Source organism: Neopsephotus bourkii, unplaced genomic scaffold, assembly GCF_033783945.1.
Source record: "Neopsephotus bourkii isolate Nb327-2 ecotype Australia unplaced genomic scaffold, CSIRO-AGI_Nbou_v1 NB_616, whole genome shotgun sequence".
In the NCBI taxonomy this organism is placed as follows: domain Eukaryota; kingdom Metazoa; phylum Chordata; class Aves; order Psittaciformes; family Psittacidae; genus Neopsephotus; species Neopsephotus bourkii.
The window spans coordinates 967,015-983,600 of NW_026901116.1; the positions used below are offsets into that span (position 1 = coordinate 967,015).

The 16,586-nt window shown below is 45.6% G+C and overlaps 1 protein-coding gene across 9 annotated transcripts in view; it reads right to left on the reverse strand.

The window, feature by feature from the left end:
* Positions 1–16,586, reverse strand: part of EXOC6B (exocyst complex component 6B) — a 325,177-nt gene that overhangs the window by 190,705 nt on the left and 117,886 nt on the right. For 8 of the 9 annotated variants that reach the window (XR_009725215.1, XR_009725216.1, XM_061351945.1 and 5 more), the window contains one exon: positions 2,093–2,269. Coding sequence is in view for 7 of the 9 variants with exons in the window: in XM_061351945.1 (XP_061207929.1) it covers positions 2,093–2,269 (177 nt within the window). In the remaining 2 variants the exon portion in view is untranslated. The remainder of the gene's footprint in view (positions 1–2,092; positions 2,270–16,586) is intronic. The other variant, XM_061351946.1, reaches the window with a different exon arrangement.

Below are 16,586 nucleotides of genomic sequence, written 5' to 3' on the forward strand. Positions count from 1 at the left end.
AAGTCCATCCATTTACTACCAGCCTGGTTTTAAACACAGCCCAAGGTGGGATTTCACCTGCATCAAGATGAGTCACATCACTGTGATGAACACAACTCCCAGCTGTGCTATTCTAAACATCTTCAAATTCCTCCCTCCTTTGTATCTCCTTCAACTTTTCCTTACACCTTTCAATTCTAATTGAAACTCCATTCTAATTCCTAATTCTACTGAAAACTTTGCCTACCCAACAAGCGTGGCTACACTTGTGGGTAATGGGTTAAAACTTTAACAGGGGAAGTTTAGATTAGATATAAGGAGGAAATTCTTTCCTGTCAGGGTGGTGAGGCACTGGAATGGGTTGTCCAGGGAGGTTGTGAATGCTCCATCCCTGGCAGTGTTCTAGGCCAGGCTGGACGAGGTCTTGGGTGATATGATTTAAACCGAGGTGTCCCTGCCCATGGCAGGGGGTTGGAACTTGATGATCTTAAGGTCCTTTCCAACTCTAACTATTCTATGATTCTATGATTCTATTTCACACCACCACCCAGTTTTGCCAGAACCCACTCCACAGCAATGGAGAGATTCTGGAAGCAAAAAGGAACAAGAACTACTGAAGAACCATATTTTTAGTTTTTAACTGGAAAACACCAAAATTAATCTATTCAAATCCATGTCTTTTTATAAAAAACTGTGCTCTTTCCACTCATTTTTCTTTATAACTTGTCTCTACTTCCATTCTGATGCAAGGATAAATAGCCCACACAGATGCTTTCAGTGCAGCGCATGGGATTTGGGGTTGCACCCTGCAGCTTGGTCATGGTGAGGGAATCAGTGATCTCCCCATGCTGCTGGAGAAGCACAAGAGAGATGAAGAGAACAAGGGGTAATGGGTTAAAACTTAAACAAGGGAAGTTTAGATTGGATATAAGAAGGAAATTATTTCCTGTTAGGGTGCTAAGGCACTGGAATGGGTTGTCCAGGGAAGTTGTGAATGCTCCATCCCTGGCAGTGTTCAAGGCCAGGTTGGATGAGGCCTTGGGTAATATGGTTTAGAGCGAGGTGTCCCTGCCCATGGCAGGGGGGTTGGAGCTTGATGATCTTGAGGTCCTTTCCAACCCTAACTATTCTGTGATTCTAAGAGGAGAAAAGTGAATGGCAGGGGAGAAGGCAGGACATGAGCACAGAGCCACCTGAGCAACCTGCACCATTTTAAATGTCAGAAACTTGTTTTTCACCTACTTGTCTGGCTGGTTATGGGCTGTCAAATTCAGGGCAACAAATATCACTGAACTCAGTTACCAGCTGTAGCTTAAAATACCCGTCTCTTGGCATGTGAGGCGAGTCCACAGGAGGCTATGGAGATGCTGCGAGGGCTGGAGCAGCTCTGCTCTGGAGCCAGGCTGAGAGAGCTGGGCTGGGGCAGCCTGGAGAAGAGAAGGCTCCTGAAGGGGAGACCTTAGAGCAGCTCCAGTGCCTAAAGGGGCTGCAGGAAAGCTGGAGAGGGGCTTGGGACAAGGGCCTGTAGGGACAGGCCAAGGGGAATGGCTTGAACCTGCCCGAGGGGAGACTGAGCTGAGCTCTTAGGCAGAAGCTCTTCCCTGTGAGGGTGCTGAGGTGCTGGCACAGGGTGCCCAGAGAAGCTGTGGCTGCCCCATCCCTGGCAGTGTTCAAGGCCAGGTTGGACACAAGGGCTTGGAGCAAGCTGCTCCAGTGGAAGGGGTCCCTGCCCGTGGCAGGGGCTGGAACTGGATGGGATTTAAGGTCCCTTTCAACCCAAACCAGTCCGGGATTCTGTGAATTTATCTTTTTCTGAATGAAGGATGGATACCAAATGCTGCCCAAGTAAGCAACCCCTGGTGCTGGGGGACAGAAGACATGGGCTGTTCAGTTCTTATCCAACACTCAACCCCTCTGCTGAGCTTGCTAACAAGAACAGGGACAATGGGGTAAAATAATCCAATACTGCATCACACCCCATGTCCTACAGCCTGTTCTGCATCCTTATGACATGCTTAATAGCAATAGGAAAGACGAGATGCAAACGCTATCTGAGACGCTACCATTCAGCCCCAAACTGCCCAGTCTCCTGGATTTGATGTTATACAGTTACCTCTTCATCCTCATCCTCATCTTCAACATCCAGGATACCCGAATCTTGCTCAGACATGGGGCTAGTGTTTTTTACCTCCAGTTCTGAGCTTGCGCAGGCTTCTTTCTTGGACTTCTTCCCCCCACTTATCCTGGGATGCTGTGATACAATATTGTCCAGGTTTCGTTGCTGCTGTGCCTAGAAAAGAGAAGCAGATTTCACCTTTTACAGAGGCATCCCCTTATTTTATACTGTTTTTCAGCCTAAAGATGCAATCAGTCATGGAATAGAACAAATGAGACAAAATAAAACACACACTAAATGCAACTTCGAAACTGTATGCTTTCCCTAACCCAGATACTCCAAAGAAACAGAAGATTCATTTCAAAACCATTCCAGGGATTATGCAACAATACAAACAATATTCTGACTCTTCACAAATCAAAATGCCAAACCCATCATACTGCCATATTGATCTATTTACAGCACAGATGCAGAAATATTAGCCCATAGGCCATGTGGTGACTGTCACAGGCTAAATTAAAGGACGTACTTAACCGTTGGATTTGTTCCTCTTTTCAACCCGTGTCAGCACAAAACATTCCACATCTGGACCCCAGAGGTTCCTGAAAGCATTTTTGTGGTACCCCAGGAGAGTTTAATTGGACGTTGCTGATGTACAGAATGAGCTGTAAAAGGTATGGAACAAAAATTCACTCGCCAGGAGCAGCACCAGGATTCAGGGAGGGAAACCCATGGAACCAGTGGAGCTCCCTCCAATCACTCTTGGTATCTGCTCCTGGGGCTTGGAAGTTCATTTGCAGCAGAGGTCAACACATGTAGAAACTCACTTGATTTTATCACTGTTACAGACCACAGTACTTGATACAAAAAGTGGTTTCACCCCAATTGTTCATGAGAGTTGACCAAGATAACTTCCAACTGATGGGGAAGGGCAAGGAGGGAGGATGGCACAGAGAGGCATGCAGCCACAAGTGCCTGATTGTGGCCAAAACAAGGGGAAAAAGGCCAAGCCAAAGGCTCTGCTGGGTCTGCACATGTGGGCACATGCTCTGGTGTAACTAGAAACTAAACACGCTGTGAACCTGAAATTTATATGGATGTATACATGCAGGTTTATAGGATTCCTCACGTATTTTTCTACATATATTTTTATATATAAGAAGAAAGGTGCCTGGAAATCATCCAGATGTCTTTCTGAAAGTGTTATTTTACAGGGTAGGTTTCTTCTACAAAAAAAAAAAGAATGTGTTTTATATATATACATATATATATATTAGTTATTAATATAAACTCTATTTCTATAGCCCAAGTCAAACCTGCACCAGGTATTTTATTCCACTCCTGCAACAGGAGACAAACAAGGTGTCAAAAAGGACCATCCCCTGCCCCTTGCTAACATGACAGCCTGGCTTTAGAAGGAGGAAGGAACATTGGAAATGCATTGTAGATACGGTTGTGAGTGAAACCAACCATGCCAGGGAAACAATGGAGAATTAAAACAAGTGGAACCTACTAAAAATAAATCATCTTAATGATTACTTTTGCTACCTGAACTGCAGAAAACAGAAAGCTCTGTATCTGGAGTGCAAACCTTCAAAACCAATTCCTTTTCAACACTTAAAGGCATGGATACCACACAAAAATAAGTTATGAGCAAGTTTTATTTTGACAGGGGTCTTTCAGCTCAACTCCCGTTTGAATCCCTCCTTGGGAAGACCCCATCAGAGACAGATCACTTGTGTAGTTTCTAGATCTGAAGAACATTAAAAGCCAAGCACAGCACAGACATCCCAACCAGGTAAAATCCTACCCTTGCGTAACGCAAAGTGCTCTTCACACCATGAACACTCAATCAGCCTCATCTTAGTTAATGAACATGGCAATTGGTAATAAGATTAAACATATATTAGCTCAGATTGGACATGGATGCACCAGAACTGGAGCTAAACCTTACATGGGGCAGCCCTCTGCTATGCCATAGCACAATCTTGACCTCTAGTGGTTGGAAAGCAGTAGTATCCTTGATGCTTACCACGAGCGCTCCTACGAGGGAAGGAATGGCAGAACAAGGGGGCTACCAACCAAGCTTATTTAAAAGATCTCTTAAGAGATGAGTCTCAACAAGAGGGATTTCTGCAACAAAGCCTCAGGAAAAGGTCTATGTGAGCACTGCTGAGGATAAGTTCCGCTAACAATGTCAACACTTGAAGAAATCGAGGGGTGGGAAAGTGGGATGGTTTTGCATTAGAAATCTCAAACTTCAGAAGCACAACTCTATAGAAAGCCATTGCAACATCATAGAAAGAGAATTAGGACTTCAAAAAGGGGGGTGAGCCTTTGGTCCTTCTGAAGCACACACAACAAAGAGGTTCGAGGCTCGATTCCACTCTCAGATACACCCATTTATGACATAAGTTACTCAACTGAAGCGTAATGAAGTTGTAACACTGAATTCACTGTAAATTACACCAAAAGCAAGCCCAGTGTCCTCATTAAAACCTCTCAAATTTATGTAATCTTTTTTCTTCCAGAAAGGGAAGAAATCAAAGAATTGGAAAATGCAAACTTTTGGATCAAACACTGTGCTTGAAACGGAACATTAAACAGGGTGTAGCAAGACCATAGCAAGAAAAGTGGTCATGGGAGAGGGAAAATCTGGCCTAACAAGCTGAAGGATGCTGCGGCCAGCTCTGAACTTCACTGCCGAAGCCTGAAGCATGTGACATTCAGCATTTCAGGCTGAACACAGAACTGGTATCCCCAAAGGACCCGGTGGATGTGTTCTGAGAAGACACATTACGTCGGTCCCCCATCTCTTTACAGACAAGAGGCATCAACGTCTCCCTTGAGCTCCAGCTGTGCTCATAAGAGAAGCACAATTGTAAGTGAAATGTACTGACCAGATGTCAACATTGATAAAATCCCAATCAAATATTGATAAGACTTGATCAATATTGGTACTGAGAAAACCCAAAAGTCAAGAAAATCTGTCCTTCTAGAAAAAGCTATCGCTCTAGGCCAAGGAGATCAACATCCAAATTCCAACACTACATGTTCATAGAGTCACAGGCTGGTTTGTGTTAGAAGAGACCTTAAAGCTCATCCAGCTCATCCCCGTACCATGAGCAGGGACCCCTCCCACTGGAGCAGCTTGCTCCAAGACCCTGTGTCCAACCTGGCCTTGAACACTGCCAGGGATGGGGCAGCCACAGCTTCTCTGGGCACCCTGTGCCAGCGCCTCAGCACCCTCACAGGGAAGAGCTTCTGCCTAAGAGCTCAGCTCAGCCTCCCTTCTAGTTTAAAGCCATTTTTAATGCAATTACACTAAAGTTTATGAAGGGAAGAATTCTGACCTGAACTAAAGTCTGGGATCTTACTGGGAAAAAGAAAAAAGGGGGGAAAAGTATGTCCACAAATTCCCAATAATTCCCAAAGTAATTCCCAAAGACCCACCAACAGCAGCCACAGAGATGCTCCCAATGGCACAAATGCTTTCCAGCCCACCAAGCTCAACTTTTACTTTAGGAATCTGGGAAGGGACAGGGGAAGCAGCTCTAAACTAGAAGGGATTTCTACCTTAAAGACCAACAAACGGCCTCAGATTAACCCAGTGGATGCTCATTGCCTTCCAGCAGGCTGGCTCCCATCACAGCACGTAACCCCCACCTCACTGCACGATGGGCACAGCCCATCGATACCCATCGGGGAGCCCGAGGAGTCGGAGCTGAGCCCGTAACTTAGGTGTTACACTGGAACAACACAACGTAGAGCCAGAAGAAATAGTAATTGCTTTTCCATTTAGAGGAGGGCATTCCCCCTACCCCCTCTCTTGGCAGGAAACAATCTGGACTGAAGTGACCTATAAGTGAGAAATATCAAATTTTCTTTAAATTCAGCAGGCTTGGGTGAAGTCACCGAGGTTTCAGTTTCACCTTGAGAGAAGGAGAGAGCTGGGGAGAGGCCCAGAGGAAGCAACTAAGGAGAAACTTGGGCTTAACCGCCAAGGAACTCCCCTCTCCTACCCCCACATCGTTACCCTCACCTTCGCAAGCTGGGAGTGCAGCAGAACAGCTCTGCAATGGAGTTGACGTCGCCCATAAAGGATGAAAAATGACCTGCAGAGCAGGCACATTTGGATTTTAATGTTCTGTTTCACATCAAGGCATCTGTAGGGAGCCCAATGAAGAGGCACACTTTAGAAACCACATCAAAGCCCAGGCGACACTGCGGCGTGCCCTCTGAAAACGGAGGGACCTGGGGCTACAGGGGAGGCAAAAGGGCCTCAAGGGACAAAAATCAAATAATAATAAAGAAAAATCCCCTTACCTTTTGGTGTGGTTTACATGAAAGCAAGTGCATTTTTGTCTTATTCTGTAAAATTGCCCCTATTACACCAGGCTATCAATCTCTTGGCTCTCTGCTTAATGCACCGATAAAAAAACAGAAGGTAAGAAACCGAACGTCTGGTCGCAGCTAACGTTACATTCAGCAATAACACACAAAGCATTCGGTTCATGGAGCTGAAACTCCCTCCCAGCACAGCTATGTTCTTCATCCCCATGGGCAGCACAGCAGCCTGGCAGCCTCCTGGCGGTACAGGAACACCCCACGCTGCTCTGACACGGCAGAAATCCCAGGTCCCCTGATAGCAATGCTGTTTCCAGGCTGGGAGATCTTAGCAGCAACGGCAGCTTTCCACGTTCAAGTTCAGGTTCAGGTCAGACCCATGTTTGCTGCTTTAAGTGGGCTGAGGTTGGCCATCAGGCAGCCTAGGAGACCATCTCCACCATGGACAGGTTAGTGGGCTTTGTTATTCAAACGCAACCAGAAGAATTGATCCTTTTTGCTGTTGTTCCTTGAGAAACAGAGAATCAAAGGAACAAGGGGAAAAAAAGGAAAAAAACCTTCTACCTCCATTACCAGGTTTCTCTCCACAGCAATCTGCTTCCTTTACATAACGAGTACACTACTCAACCTTGCAGGATGTGGCTTTGGGGATTTTCCCTTCAAGCCTGCCCTACAAGAGTCCTAAATACAAGTCCTCAATACAAAGACTCAAGACTCAAAACAGCTCCAGTGCCTAAAGGGGCTGCAGGAAAGCTGGAGAGGGGCTTGGGACAAGGGCCTGTAGGGACAGGCCAAGGGGAATGGCTTGAACCTGCCCGAGGGGAGACTGAGCTGAGCTCTTAGGCAGAAGCTCTTCCCTGTGAGGGTGCTGAGGCGCTGGCACAGGGTGCCCAGAGAAGCTGTGGCTGCCCCATCCCTGGCAGTGCTCAAGGCCAGGTTGGACACAGGGGCTTGGAGCAAGCTGCTCCAGTGGAAGGGGTCCCTGCCCGTGGCAGGGGTTGGAGCTGGAGGAGCTTGAAGGTCCCTTCCAACACAAACCAGGCTGGGATTCTATGAGTCTTGAAATGGCTGCTTCAAGCTTTGCAGCAGCAACTCCACCTTCACCAACCATCGAAACTCAACCAGGCCAACCCAGCTGACCAAGCACACAGACCCAAAGTTCTGCATGAGAAATGCACTGATTTAAAACAGCAGCAACAAGCAGCAGTTGGATTTTTTTTTTGTCAAAGCCAAAGCATCCTGACTGCTTGTGATGAAGCAAACATGGCCCCAAAGCTTCAACCCCAACCTGCATAGCTGAGCTGCGGAATGACACAGAGCAGCAGCGCAGGTCGTGGACTCCTCCAGGCTCTGCGTACAGAGGCCATGCCCACCATAAGGGAAAGTTGTTATACCACCTACACGGGGAACAAGCTCCTTTAAAACTCAAATAGCTTTTTATTGGGTTTTTATAACTTCACCTTGTTTTCTGCCTTGGTTTGCCAACGCGTGAGCGTGTCTTACCTCCCATCACCTCCACCCACCGATGACCTGACACTATTAACTTTTGAGAGGAATCTAATCAGCTCTTTCCTGATGAGAGAGTAGATAAGGCACAGGCAAAAAGAAGAGGGGGTTTTTATGATTTAAAGGGAATGAAGCAGTGCTGTGGTTTGCTTCAGTGGTTTTGATTAGTTACTGCACATTTGCTGCTGCGATTGTTTTATAGACCCTTCTAATGGGCTGAGACACAGAACTTTAAAATACCGTTTCCCAATATGCCAAGGAATGGGATACATATTCCTGCAGCATTATGACAAGAAAAAGCAGACTGGCTACAGGGGAAGGGAAAAAAAAAAAGAGAGTTAATAACAAATGACAGTGGGGCTGGCTCCCTTCCAAAGACCCATTCCAAAGTTATAAAATCCCCCTCCGATCAGATAAAAGCAGGGATTATTATTGCAAGGTGTAAACTCAACACACTGACACAGCTCCTGGTTTGAGTTTAAGCAAGGGCGCCTGTCGCTTGTCAAGATGATAAGAGTTTCTGCCTCTCTGCTCGCTCGGTGTTAACTGGTTATCAGAGAAAACAATTTGTCGGAGGTTTGTCTGACAAAGTTCACCATCAGCACAGGAAACGAGGCCCAAAACGTGATCTTGTTTAACTCCTGGTCATTAGAAAAAGTGAAGCTGAGAAACGCAGCGTTCAACAAGTCTGTGCTCCCCAACACCCTGCACACACTTTGCTTTCACCTCCCACTTCTCCCCCTAGGAGCGACTCTTCCGACCTCAGCCCACCCGGTGCTAAAATCCAGCTCGTGATACTGATATTCCCAAATATCAGTTTGGCTCCAATAGGAATTTTTGGCATCAAGTGTGCAATGGGGAACATGTAATTCTCCCTTTGTTTTTGCTTTCACCCGGTGATTTATCCCCATCTCCATGCTCCTGCTCCTTTTCCCTACCCGCAGGTCAGCATTATTTATATCCTCAGAGTTCACTGTTCAAGAGTAACTTGGTTCATTCAGCATTTTATGCAAAACCTGTTTAAACCTCAACTGTTCTTTGGGGAAGCTCCTGCAGTACGGTACTTGGAGAAAGGAATGAGCAAGACCCTCCTTTCTTAGGAGCTGTAAAAAGAGGTTTATCACATTAGCATTGATAACAAGACTTGGGCAACCAAGTCCTCCAGGTCAGCTGTACAATAAAAGACCAAAAGCCATGTTTTAAGAAGTCCTTTATGGAGCAAAGTGTTGATTTCAAGAACAAGATATCTGGAGGCAGGCATCAAAAGTAGCTCAGTTATGCGATTACAAAGTTTATTTAGCACATTTACACGGAGTAGAGAAGCCGAAAATTAGATAAGGGGACTAAAAGCAGGAGGAGGACGGCTGTTGGACGAGGTATTGCAAACACATTAAAGACCACACGGCCCTGACAACTCCACAGCTTGGGTCTTTGTTTAATCAGTCCCAAGCACTTTGTGAGCTGGGCTGAGATAAATCAGTTACTCTTGTTCACTGTGGAGCAACTGGATGCATATCCTTTGATTAACTTTAACCAACAATTTACAGTTCCTTTTTAAATACTGAGTGCCTTTGTAGGAACTCCCCTGCTACATGGGATACTATGAACCACACTCTGGTATGAGGGGGGTTTAACACTGCATTTTTATACAGCATCAAGGAGGCATCTCTCTCCTTGATGGGAGACTCTTGCCTAAGTACCAAGGCTGGACACAGGGGCTTGGAGCAAGCTGCTCTAGTGGAAGGTGTCCCTGCCCGTGGCATAGGCCTGGAACTGGAGGAGCTTTAAGGTCCTTTCCAACCCAAACCATTTTGTGATTCTCTATGACTCAAAGCAAAAGTGAGAACTCCCACACTTTGGTTTAACCTCTTGTTGGCCTCACTGCACCTGAACCAAACCCTGCAGAGCAAGAGAGAGGGAGAGCAGCAAGGCAATCACAACCAAAACCAGTCACACATGAGAGGGTCCAACTCTCACCCTCCCCAGCCCAGAATGACTCAGGTGCACACGACCGTGCAGGACCAAGCCTCAGCTTTGAGTACTCAGGCACCAGGGAACAGCAATTATTTTCTGAGCAGGTTTGTTTCAACACGTTCTCTGACAATCAGGGCATGACAGAGGTAACAGGGCTGTTTCATTCACTGAAACCATTAAAAAGGAAAAATCCAGACAGAAGGCTTGTTTTCCCAGAGACCAACGTCAGAAGAGAAGAGAATACAGATGGAGAAGAGAGAGAAGTAAAGGGAAAGGCTTTGACTTAAGGATATGCTATGCCCTACTCCGTGCTCCCATTAAAGAGGACCACAGCAAAGCACTGGGGCTTGCAGCAAGCAGCCAACGTAGCACCAAGGAAATGGTCTCCTCCATCTGAAAGCATTCAAAGATGTCTCCAGCCCCCCATGCCATCACCTCTAACATGGGAACATTCCAAGCTCAATAATCAAAGCCTGGAGGCAGCTCCAGCAGCAAGTGACAGCATGCCAACCCTCACCTTTCCTTGTATCATCTTGGGCAAGTCTCCAGTAGTTGTCGTACACCTCCAACCTTGCCCAAGGAAGCTGCAACTATCTCACCTATGGCAATTTAGGGTAAAAAGTCATGGATTAGATCTCACAAAAGGTTGAAGGTGTGTTTTACTGTGAAGCTTTTCACAGTTTGATCCACGGGTATTTCTGGAAAAACAATTAGAGCGTGCTTACAACTGCTGCTTCACCTTGGAGATACCACAGCCCCACATCCAACAACGCTACAGGGCCCTCACACACTCCTATAAACCACAGTAAGACATGATTCTGATATTTCCAAGTGGTTGAACTCTCTTTTTCCTTTGCACTGTCATAGAACCAACTAGATTGCGAAAGACCTTTAAGATCATCAAGTCCATCCATTATGAACAACAACCCACTGTCTATGGGGTGCAGGACATTTCAAGCCCCTTGTATACCAAGGAACACGCTGCCTAATAACTCCATTTTATGTGTCAGGTATTACAGCAGTGGAAGGGTTGCTCACACAGCCAAGACACCAAACAAGGATTACTGCTCCTCAGTGCTTGGCTCTCTGCTCCACACTTTCTGACCTTGCTGCACTGACCCTCAGAAAGTTATTCAGTGAAAAGTGTTAACCCTCATGGCCCAGCCTCAGATTAAACCCTTATATTGCATTCTCTGTGGGAGTTCCCACACTGCTGTTTCACACACCCTCTCTCTGGGCCTTGTCAAGCAGTTTGGAGATAAGTTTCCTTTCAAGATTCTGCTTTTGTTTCCATTTATCGGGTCTGGTTTGGGGCTTTTTCAAGATTCTGAGAAACCAGCAACACTCAAAGCACCTATCTGAGATGGTCCTGATTACCCTGGACCACACGGACACTCATCTAAATACAATGAGAAAGCCCTGAATGGTGAGTCTTGGAGAAAACATATTTTTGGCTTTTCCACAAGGCAGCTTGTAATTCCTTTGACTCAGATCTGGGGAGATCTGCAGAGCAGATAACCTTAGGGGCTGCAGTCAGAAACTATCCTTGACCATACTTGCAGTAACCTCACATAAATGGTTCCACAGCTGGTCCTCAACTGCATCAAAGCAGTGGGCAGCCTTCCACCAATTCAAGCAAGTGCACGGATCGTCTCTTCCAACCTTATTCCGTGATACAGAATCTGTATTAATACACCCTTGGCAATGGCTCAGAGTAATGTCATCCAGCACACCAGCACCAGAGACTCAGACATTCCAAGATGCATCCAAAGGCATCCCTCCCCCAGCCTCCTGGTCATGCTGCTGGTGATGCACCCCAAGGCACGGTTGGCATTCTGGGGTCCTTCTCCTCAGGGCTGCCCAACCCCGTCTCCTCCTGCCTGTGTCTGTGGTTCGGATTGCCCTGACCTATGCGCAGGACCTTGCACTTGGCCTTGTTGAACTCCATGAGCTTCACATGGTTCCACCTCTCCAGCCTGTCCAGGTCCCTCTGGATCCCATAGAATCATAGAATAGTTAGGGTTGGAAAAGACCTTAAGATCATCAAGTTCCAACCCCCTGCCATGGGCAAGGACACCTCGCATTAAACCATATCACCCAAGGCCTCGCCCAACCAGGCCTTGAACACTGCCAGGGATGGAGCATTCAAACCTCCCTGGGCATCCCATTCCAGTGCCTCACAACCCTAACAGGAAAGAATTTCCTCCTTATATCCAATCTAAACTTCCCCTGTTTAAGTTTCAACCTGTTACCCCTTGTCCTATCACTACAGTCCCTAATGAAGAGTCCATCCCCAGCATCCCTATAGGCCCCCTTCCCTTCTCATCCCTTCCTTCCATCAGGTCAACTATACCACACAGCTTGGTGTCATTGGCAAATGGCTGAGGGTGCTCAATCCCACTGTCCATGTCACCAACAGAGATGCTAAACATCACCAGTCCCAGCACCAGCCCCTAAGGAACACCACTCGTCACTGGTGTCTACTTGGACCTCAAGCCATTGACCCCAGCTCTTTGCATGCAACCATCCAGCCAGTTCCTTGTCCACTGAGTGGTCCACCCACCAAATCTATGTCTCTCCCCTTCAGAAAAAAGGGTTCTTATGCAGAACAGTGTCAAATGCTTTACACAAGTCCAGCTTGACGCCATCAGTTGCTCCTCCCTTACCCACCAATACTGTGTAACAGGGGCAAGGATCACAGCAGTTAAAGACTGAATCCTAACATACACAGCAACCCCTCCTATCTAGTTGGTATCTCTTGGGGAGCACAGATAGCAGTACCTCCACCTTCAGAAGATTAAAAATGAATTAAAAAATAAAGAGAGAAATCCTTGGTGAAACAAAGACTATTTCATCCTGTTTCAGAATAACCCCTATGGTTTTCTTGATGGGAAGCCCGCAAAGCAGATGCCAAAAGGGCTGAGCCACAAGGACCAGCTTTTCTTGTTAAGACCTTTTTCAAGTATCATCATTTTCTCCATGATCCATGAGCTTTAGGGTAGCAGCAGCAGAAAGCAGAACATTATTTTGTTATTTCTGGTTTTAATTAATGGGAGAATTAACTAGCCACTGCTTCTTCAAGCATGTTGACTACAAGGGGTATTTAATCTCCATATGAAAAGCTTCCCTGAAAGTGGCTTTACAGAAAAGCTTGAATTTCATTTGGCTTCCTTCTTTTCACACAGATTCCTCTGGAATATTCTATTGATACACAGGCTTCCTCTAAGCAGTTGTTCCCCAAGGATAAGCCTGCTGGGCATGAGGCTTGAGGATTTAGAGAGGAGATTACAGCAGAGAAGAATGAAATTACACATTCATCACACAGTATTAGTCTCCAAAACCCACACTCTACACCCAAAATGATTTTTGGTGGTCTTTTTTAACATACAAATTAATTCAGTCCACATATTGCATAATTCTCCTCTACCACAGTATGTTCCCATGATTTTTCTCTCCACATCGATAAATAACATTGCGCTTGCATCACATCTTTGGGGATTGAAACTAGAGTGTAAATACAAACATAAATCAAAACTTGATCTCATCTCACTTCTGTAAATTGCCATGATATTTATCCTTTCAAGCACCACAAGTTATTGCAGAATTAAAATTACACATTTAAGAGAAAAGAAACCATATTCAGGGTCTCAGAACTTTCAGAATTCACAACCAGAAAACTCAGGCAAGTCCCTAAATCTATTTACTGGACACGATCTGCCCTCTAAAGGCTAATGGGTAAACTGCAGAGAACTTCTCAGCCAGAAATAAAAGACCTGAAGGTGTGATACATCCTCTTATTATCTTTTTCTTACCTCCCTGCCCTCTTCCCTACACTCTACCTATTCTTTCAACCACTCAAGAGGCTCCCCGGCTCAACCTGACCAACGTCTACATGGCCTCAATGCACCCAAAGGAAGCTCTACTATTACCTTAACAGAGCCAGGATCTCACTCCTATAGGTACAGTTTTCTGCAGTGCTGACAAGAGGGATGAGTATGAGACACACACAACATTTTATCAGACAGGAGGCTGAATCCCATCTATTTTACAGTTCAATGTAATTTGCAAGTCATTGGCTAAACAGCATCGATCGATGTTGCTTGTATGACCCAACCAGTTTGTGAATGATACACATCGTGTTTGGCCCAATCATTCAACAAAACCCTGTATATTAAGTCTTCAACCTCAATATATATTTCCATCTTAACCAAGAAGTCAACTGGAGCTGGAAGGCAGAAAGAAGGCTGTTAGAGCTTTCTACTTCCCGCTTCACAAAGAAAATACATGCAGCCACACCAATGCCCAGAGCCATCAGCTCTTCCAGACTGACTGGCCCCAATAACATCCCTTGGTTTTTGGTTATTTGAAGCCTGCCCCTCTTGGTCAAAACATGCTCATCCCCAACATCCCAACTAAAAAGCAAGAGACAAAAAAGCTCAGCCCTGCCATTCGCTAAATACAAACATGCATCTTTTGTTCCCATCATGGCTTATTTCATGAACTTTACTTATACATTCAGAAAGCATGATCTGGTAGAAAGCATTTAAACAATTAAATGCATATTTCACAGATTAAATGTTTTAATACTGTATGGTGTCTTTACATTGCTATTATTCACTATCAGTACAACACAGAGCAAAAGAGGAGCCGTGGTAGGACTGTGGCTGCCCAGAAGTGATCGTTTGTAACTTTGATACAGTAAGTCAACATAACAAAACATCTTGGAAACCTGTGTTCCCACCCCAATCGTTATTTGCAAGGGCCTGTAGGGACAGGCCAAGGGGAATGGCTTGAACCTGCCCGAGGGGAGACTGAGCTGAGCTCTTAGGCAGAAGCTCTTCCCTGTGAGGGTGCTGAGGCGCTGGCACAGGGTGCCCAGAGAAGCTGTGGCTGCCCCATCCCTGGCAGTGTTCAAGGCCAGGTTGGACACAGGGGCTTGGAGCAAGCTGCTCCAGTGGAAGGGGTCCCTGCCCATGGCACAGGGATGAGCTGGAGGAGCTTTAAGGTTCCTTCTAAACCGAATGACTCTCTGATTCTGAGGATTACAACACTTGTCTAAGGCCAGCAGTGGGGTTTCAGATCTAAACACCTTCAGAGATGCATATTTAGTAGCTTTCCAGTAGTTCTCCCTCTGAATTCCCTATGCAAGGATCCTAAATTGAAAATGGGGTGATAATTTACTAATTTGACATGAACAACATTCACAAGTGTTAGGTACTTTCCAAGGAGGTTGCTTTCATTAGGATACCTTAGCAAGGGTTAGAATAATCCACTATTCTGGATTGAAATTTCTGACCAAAGTACCTGTCAAAGATGCCATGTGTGACATGAGCCCATTCTGCCTGCAGACACAACACTGGAAAAGGACTTTCTGTTGAATTTGAGCTGAATTCACTGAAGTCATGGTAGGGGTTTATAAATCAGCAGCTCTCTTTGGTGACAAACTTCCTTCAGAGCAGCATGTGGTACACAAGAAGAGCCCAACTTCTCCCCCTTCAAATACAGCTTTAAAGACTATTCAAGATGAAAAAGAAGACACCCAGTTTCCAGAGCATCATTTCTTACCCTCATCAAGCCCTTTCTGTTGATTTAAAGACTGACATTTCAGGCCATTTCACCACTGCCACACTCCCAACAGCATGGAAGCAATAGCAAGAAAAATGACAATGAGAAAAAAGAAGAGAGGGAGGGCAGCCTGCATTTGAATTATATGGATGAGGGCACAACCATCTCTGCACAAACAAGCTTTAATCCCTCAAGCACCCATAAGCTTCCACAAAGCTCTTTTGCACTTCAATCCCTCTTTGACCATTACAGAACACATCTGTTTAATTTCATCAGCTTCCCAACAACCTGCTTTCAAGAAAGAATTAAGGCAAAGGATGCCTAATGTAACATGAACAGCCAGGAAGAGCTCAGCATTTAGGTGGAGGTTTCATCCACACACCAAAGGGTCCATCCCTCAGTAGGAACATGCCGGCATTTCTTTATGGATGTTGTAAAGAAATCCTTCCTCAACAAATAGTAATAAAAATCAAAGTGACAGAAATCCCATTGGCAGTAACAGGATCTGCAGGACTGAAATGATGAGTTTATCCAGGGTGATTTAGCAGAGGAATAGCCAATAGTGCTACCTACCCATTGTCCCTGCCCATGGCAGGGGGTTGGAACTGGATGATCTTAAGGTCCTTTCCAACCCTAACTAGTCTATGATTCTACCCATCAGTCCACCAGCCCTTCTCCTGGCCACTGGGTCAGGCATCCTCCTTCCCACACAGCCAGGACCTGTTTGCACACATTTAAAACTCACAGACTTCAACGTTACCATCACGTTTTTCAAAGACCAAAATGAATAGCAGCTCGTACCAAGAAAAAGGGCAATTAGAAAGGGAGCGTTCCTCCAACTTCGCGTTAGTAAAACTTTAATAACCCTCCAACATGTGGCACTCCAGCATAAAACCTGGCAGTGGGAAAAATGCCCTTGCCTACCTTCCATGCAGTGCTGGCAAAGATGGGCTGGTTCCTATTAGTAGCTTTTTTCCATTTTACATTTACTAGCTAATTTTATAGAAACAAATAAAGGAACCTGCATATTATAAATCTATTAAGGATAAAAAACATAACTCTGAAGTAAGAAAACACCAGAAAAATCTCACACCTCCCC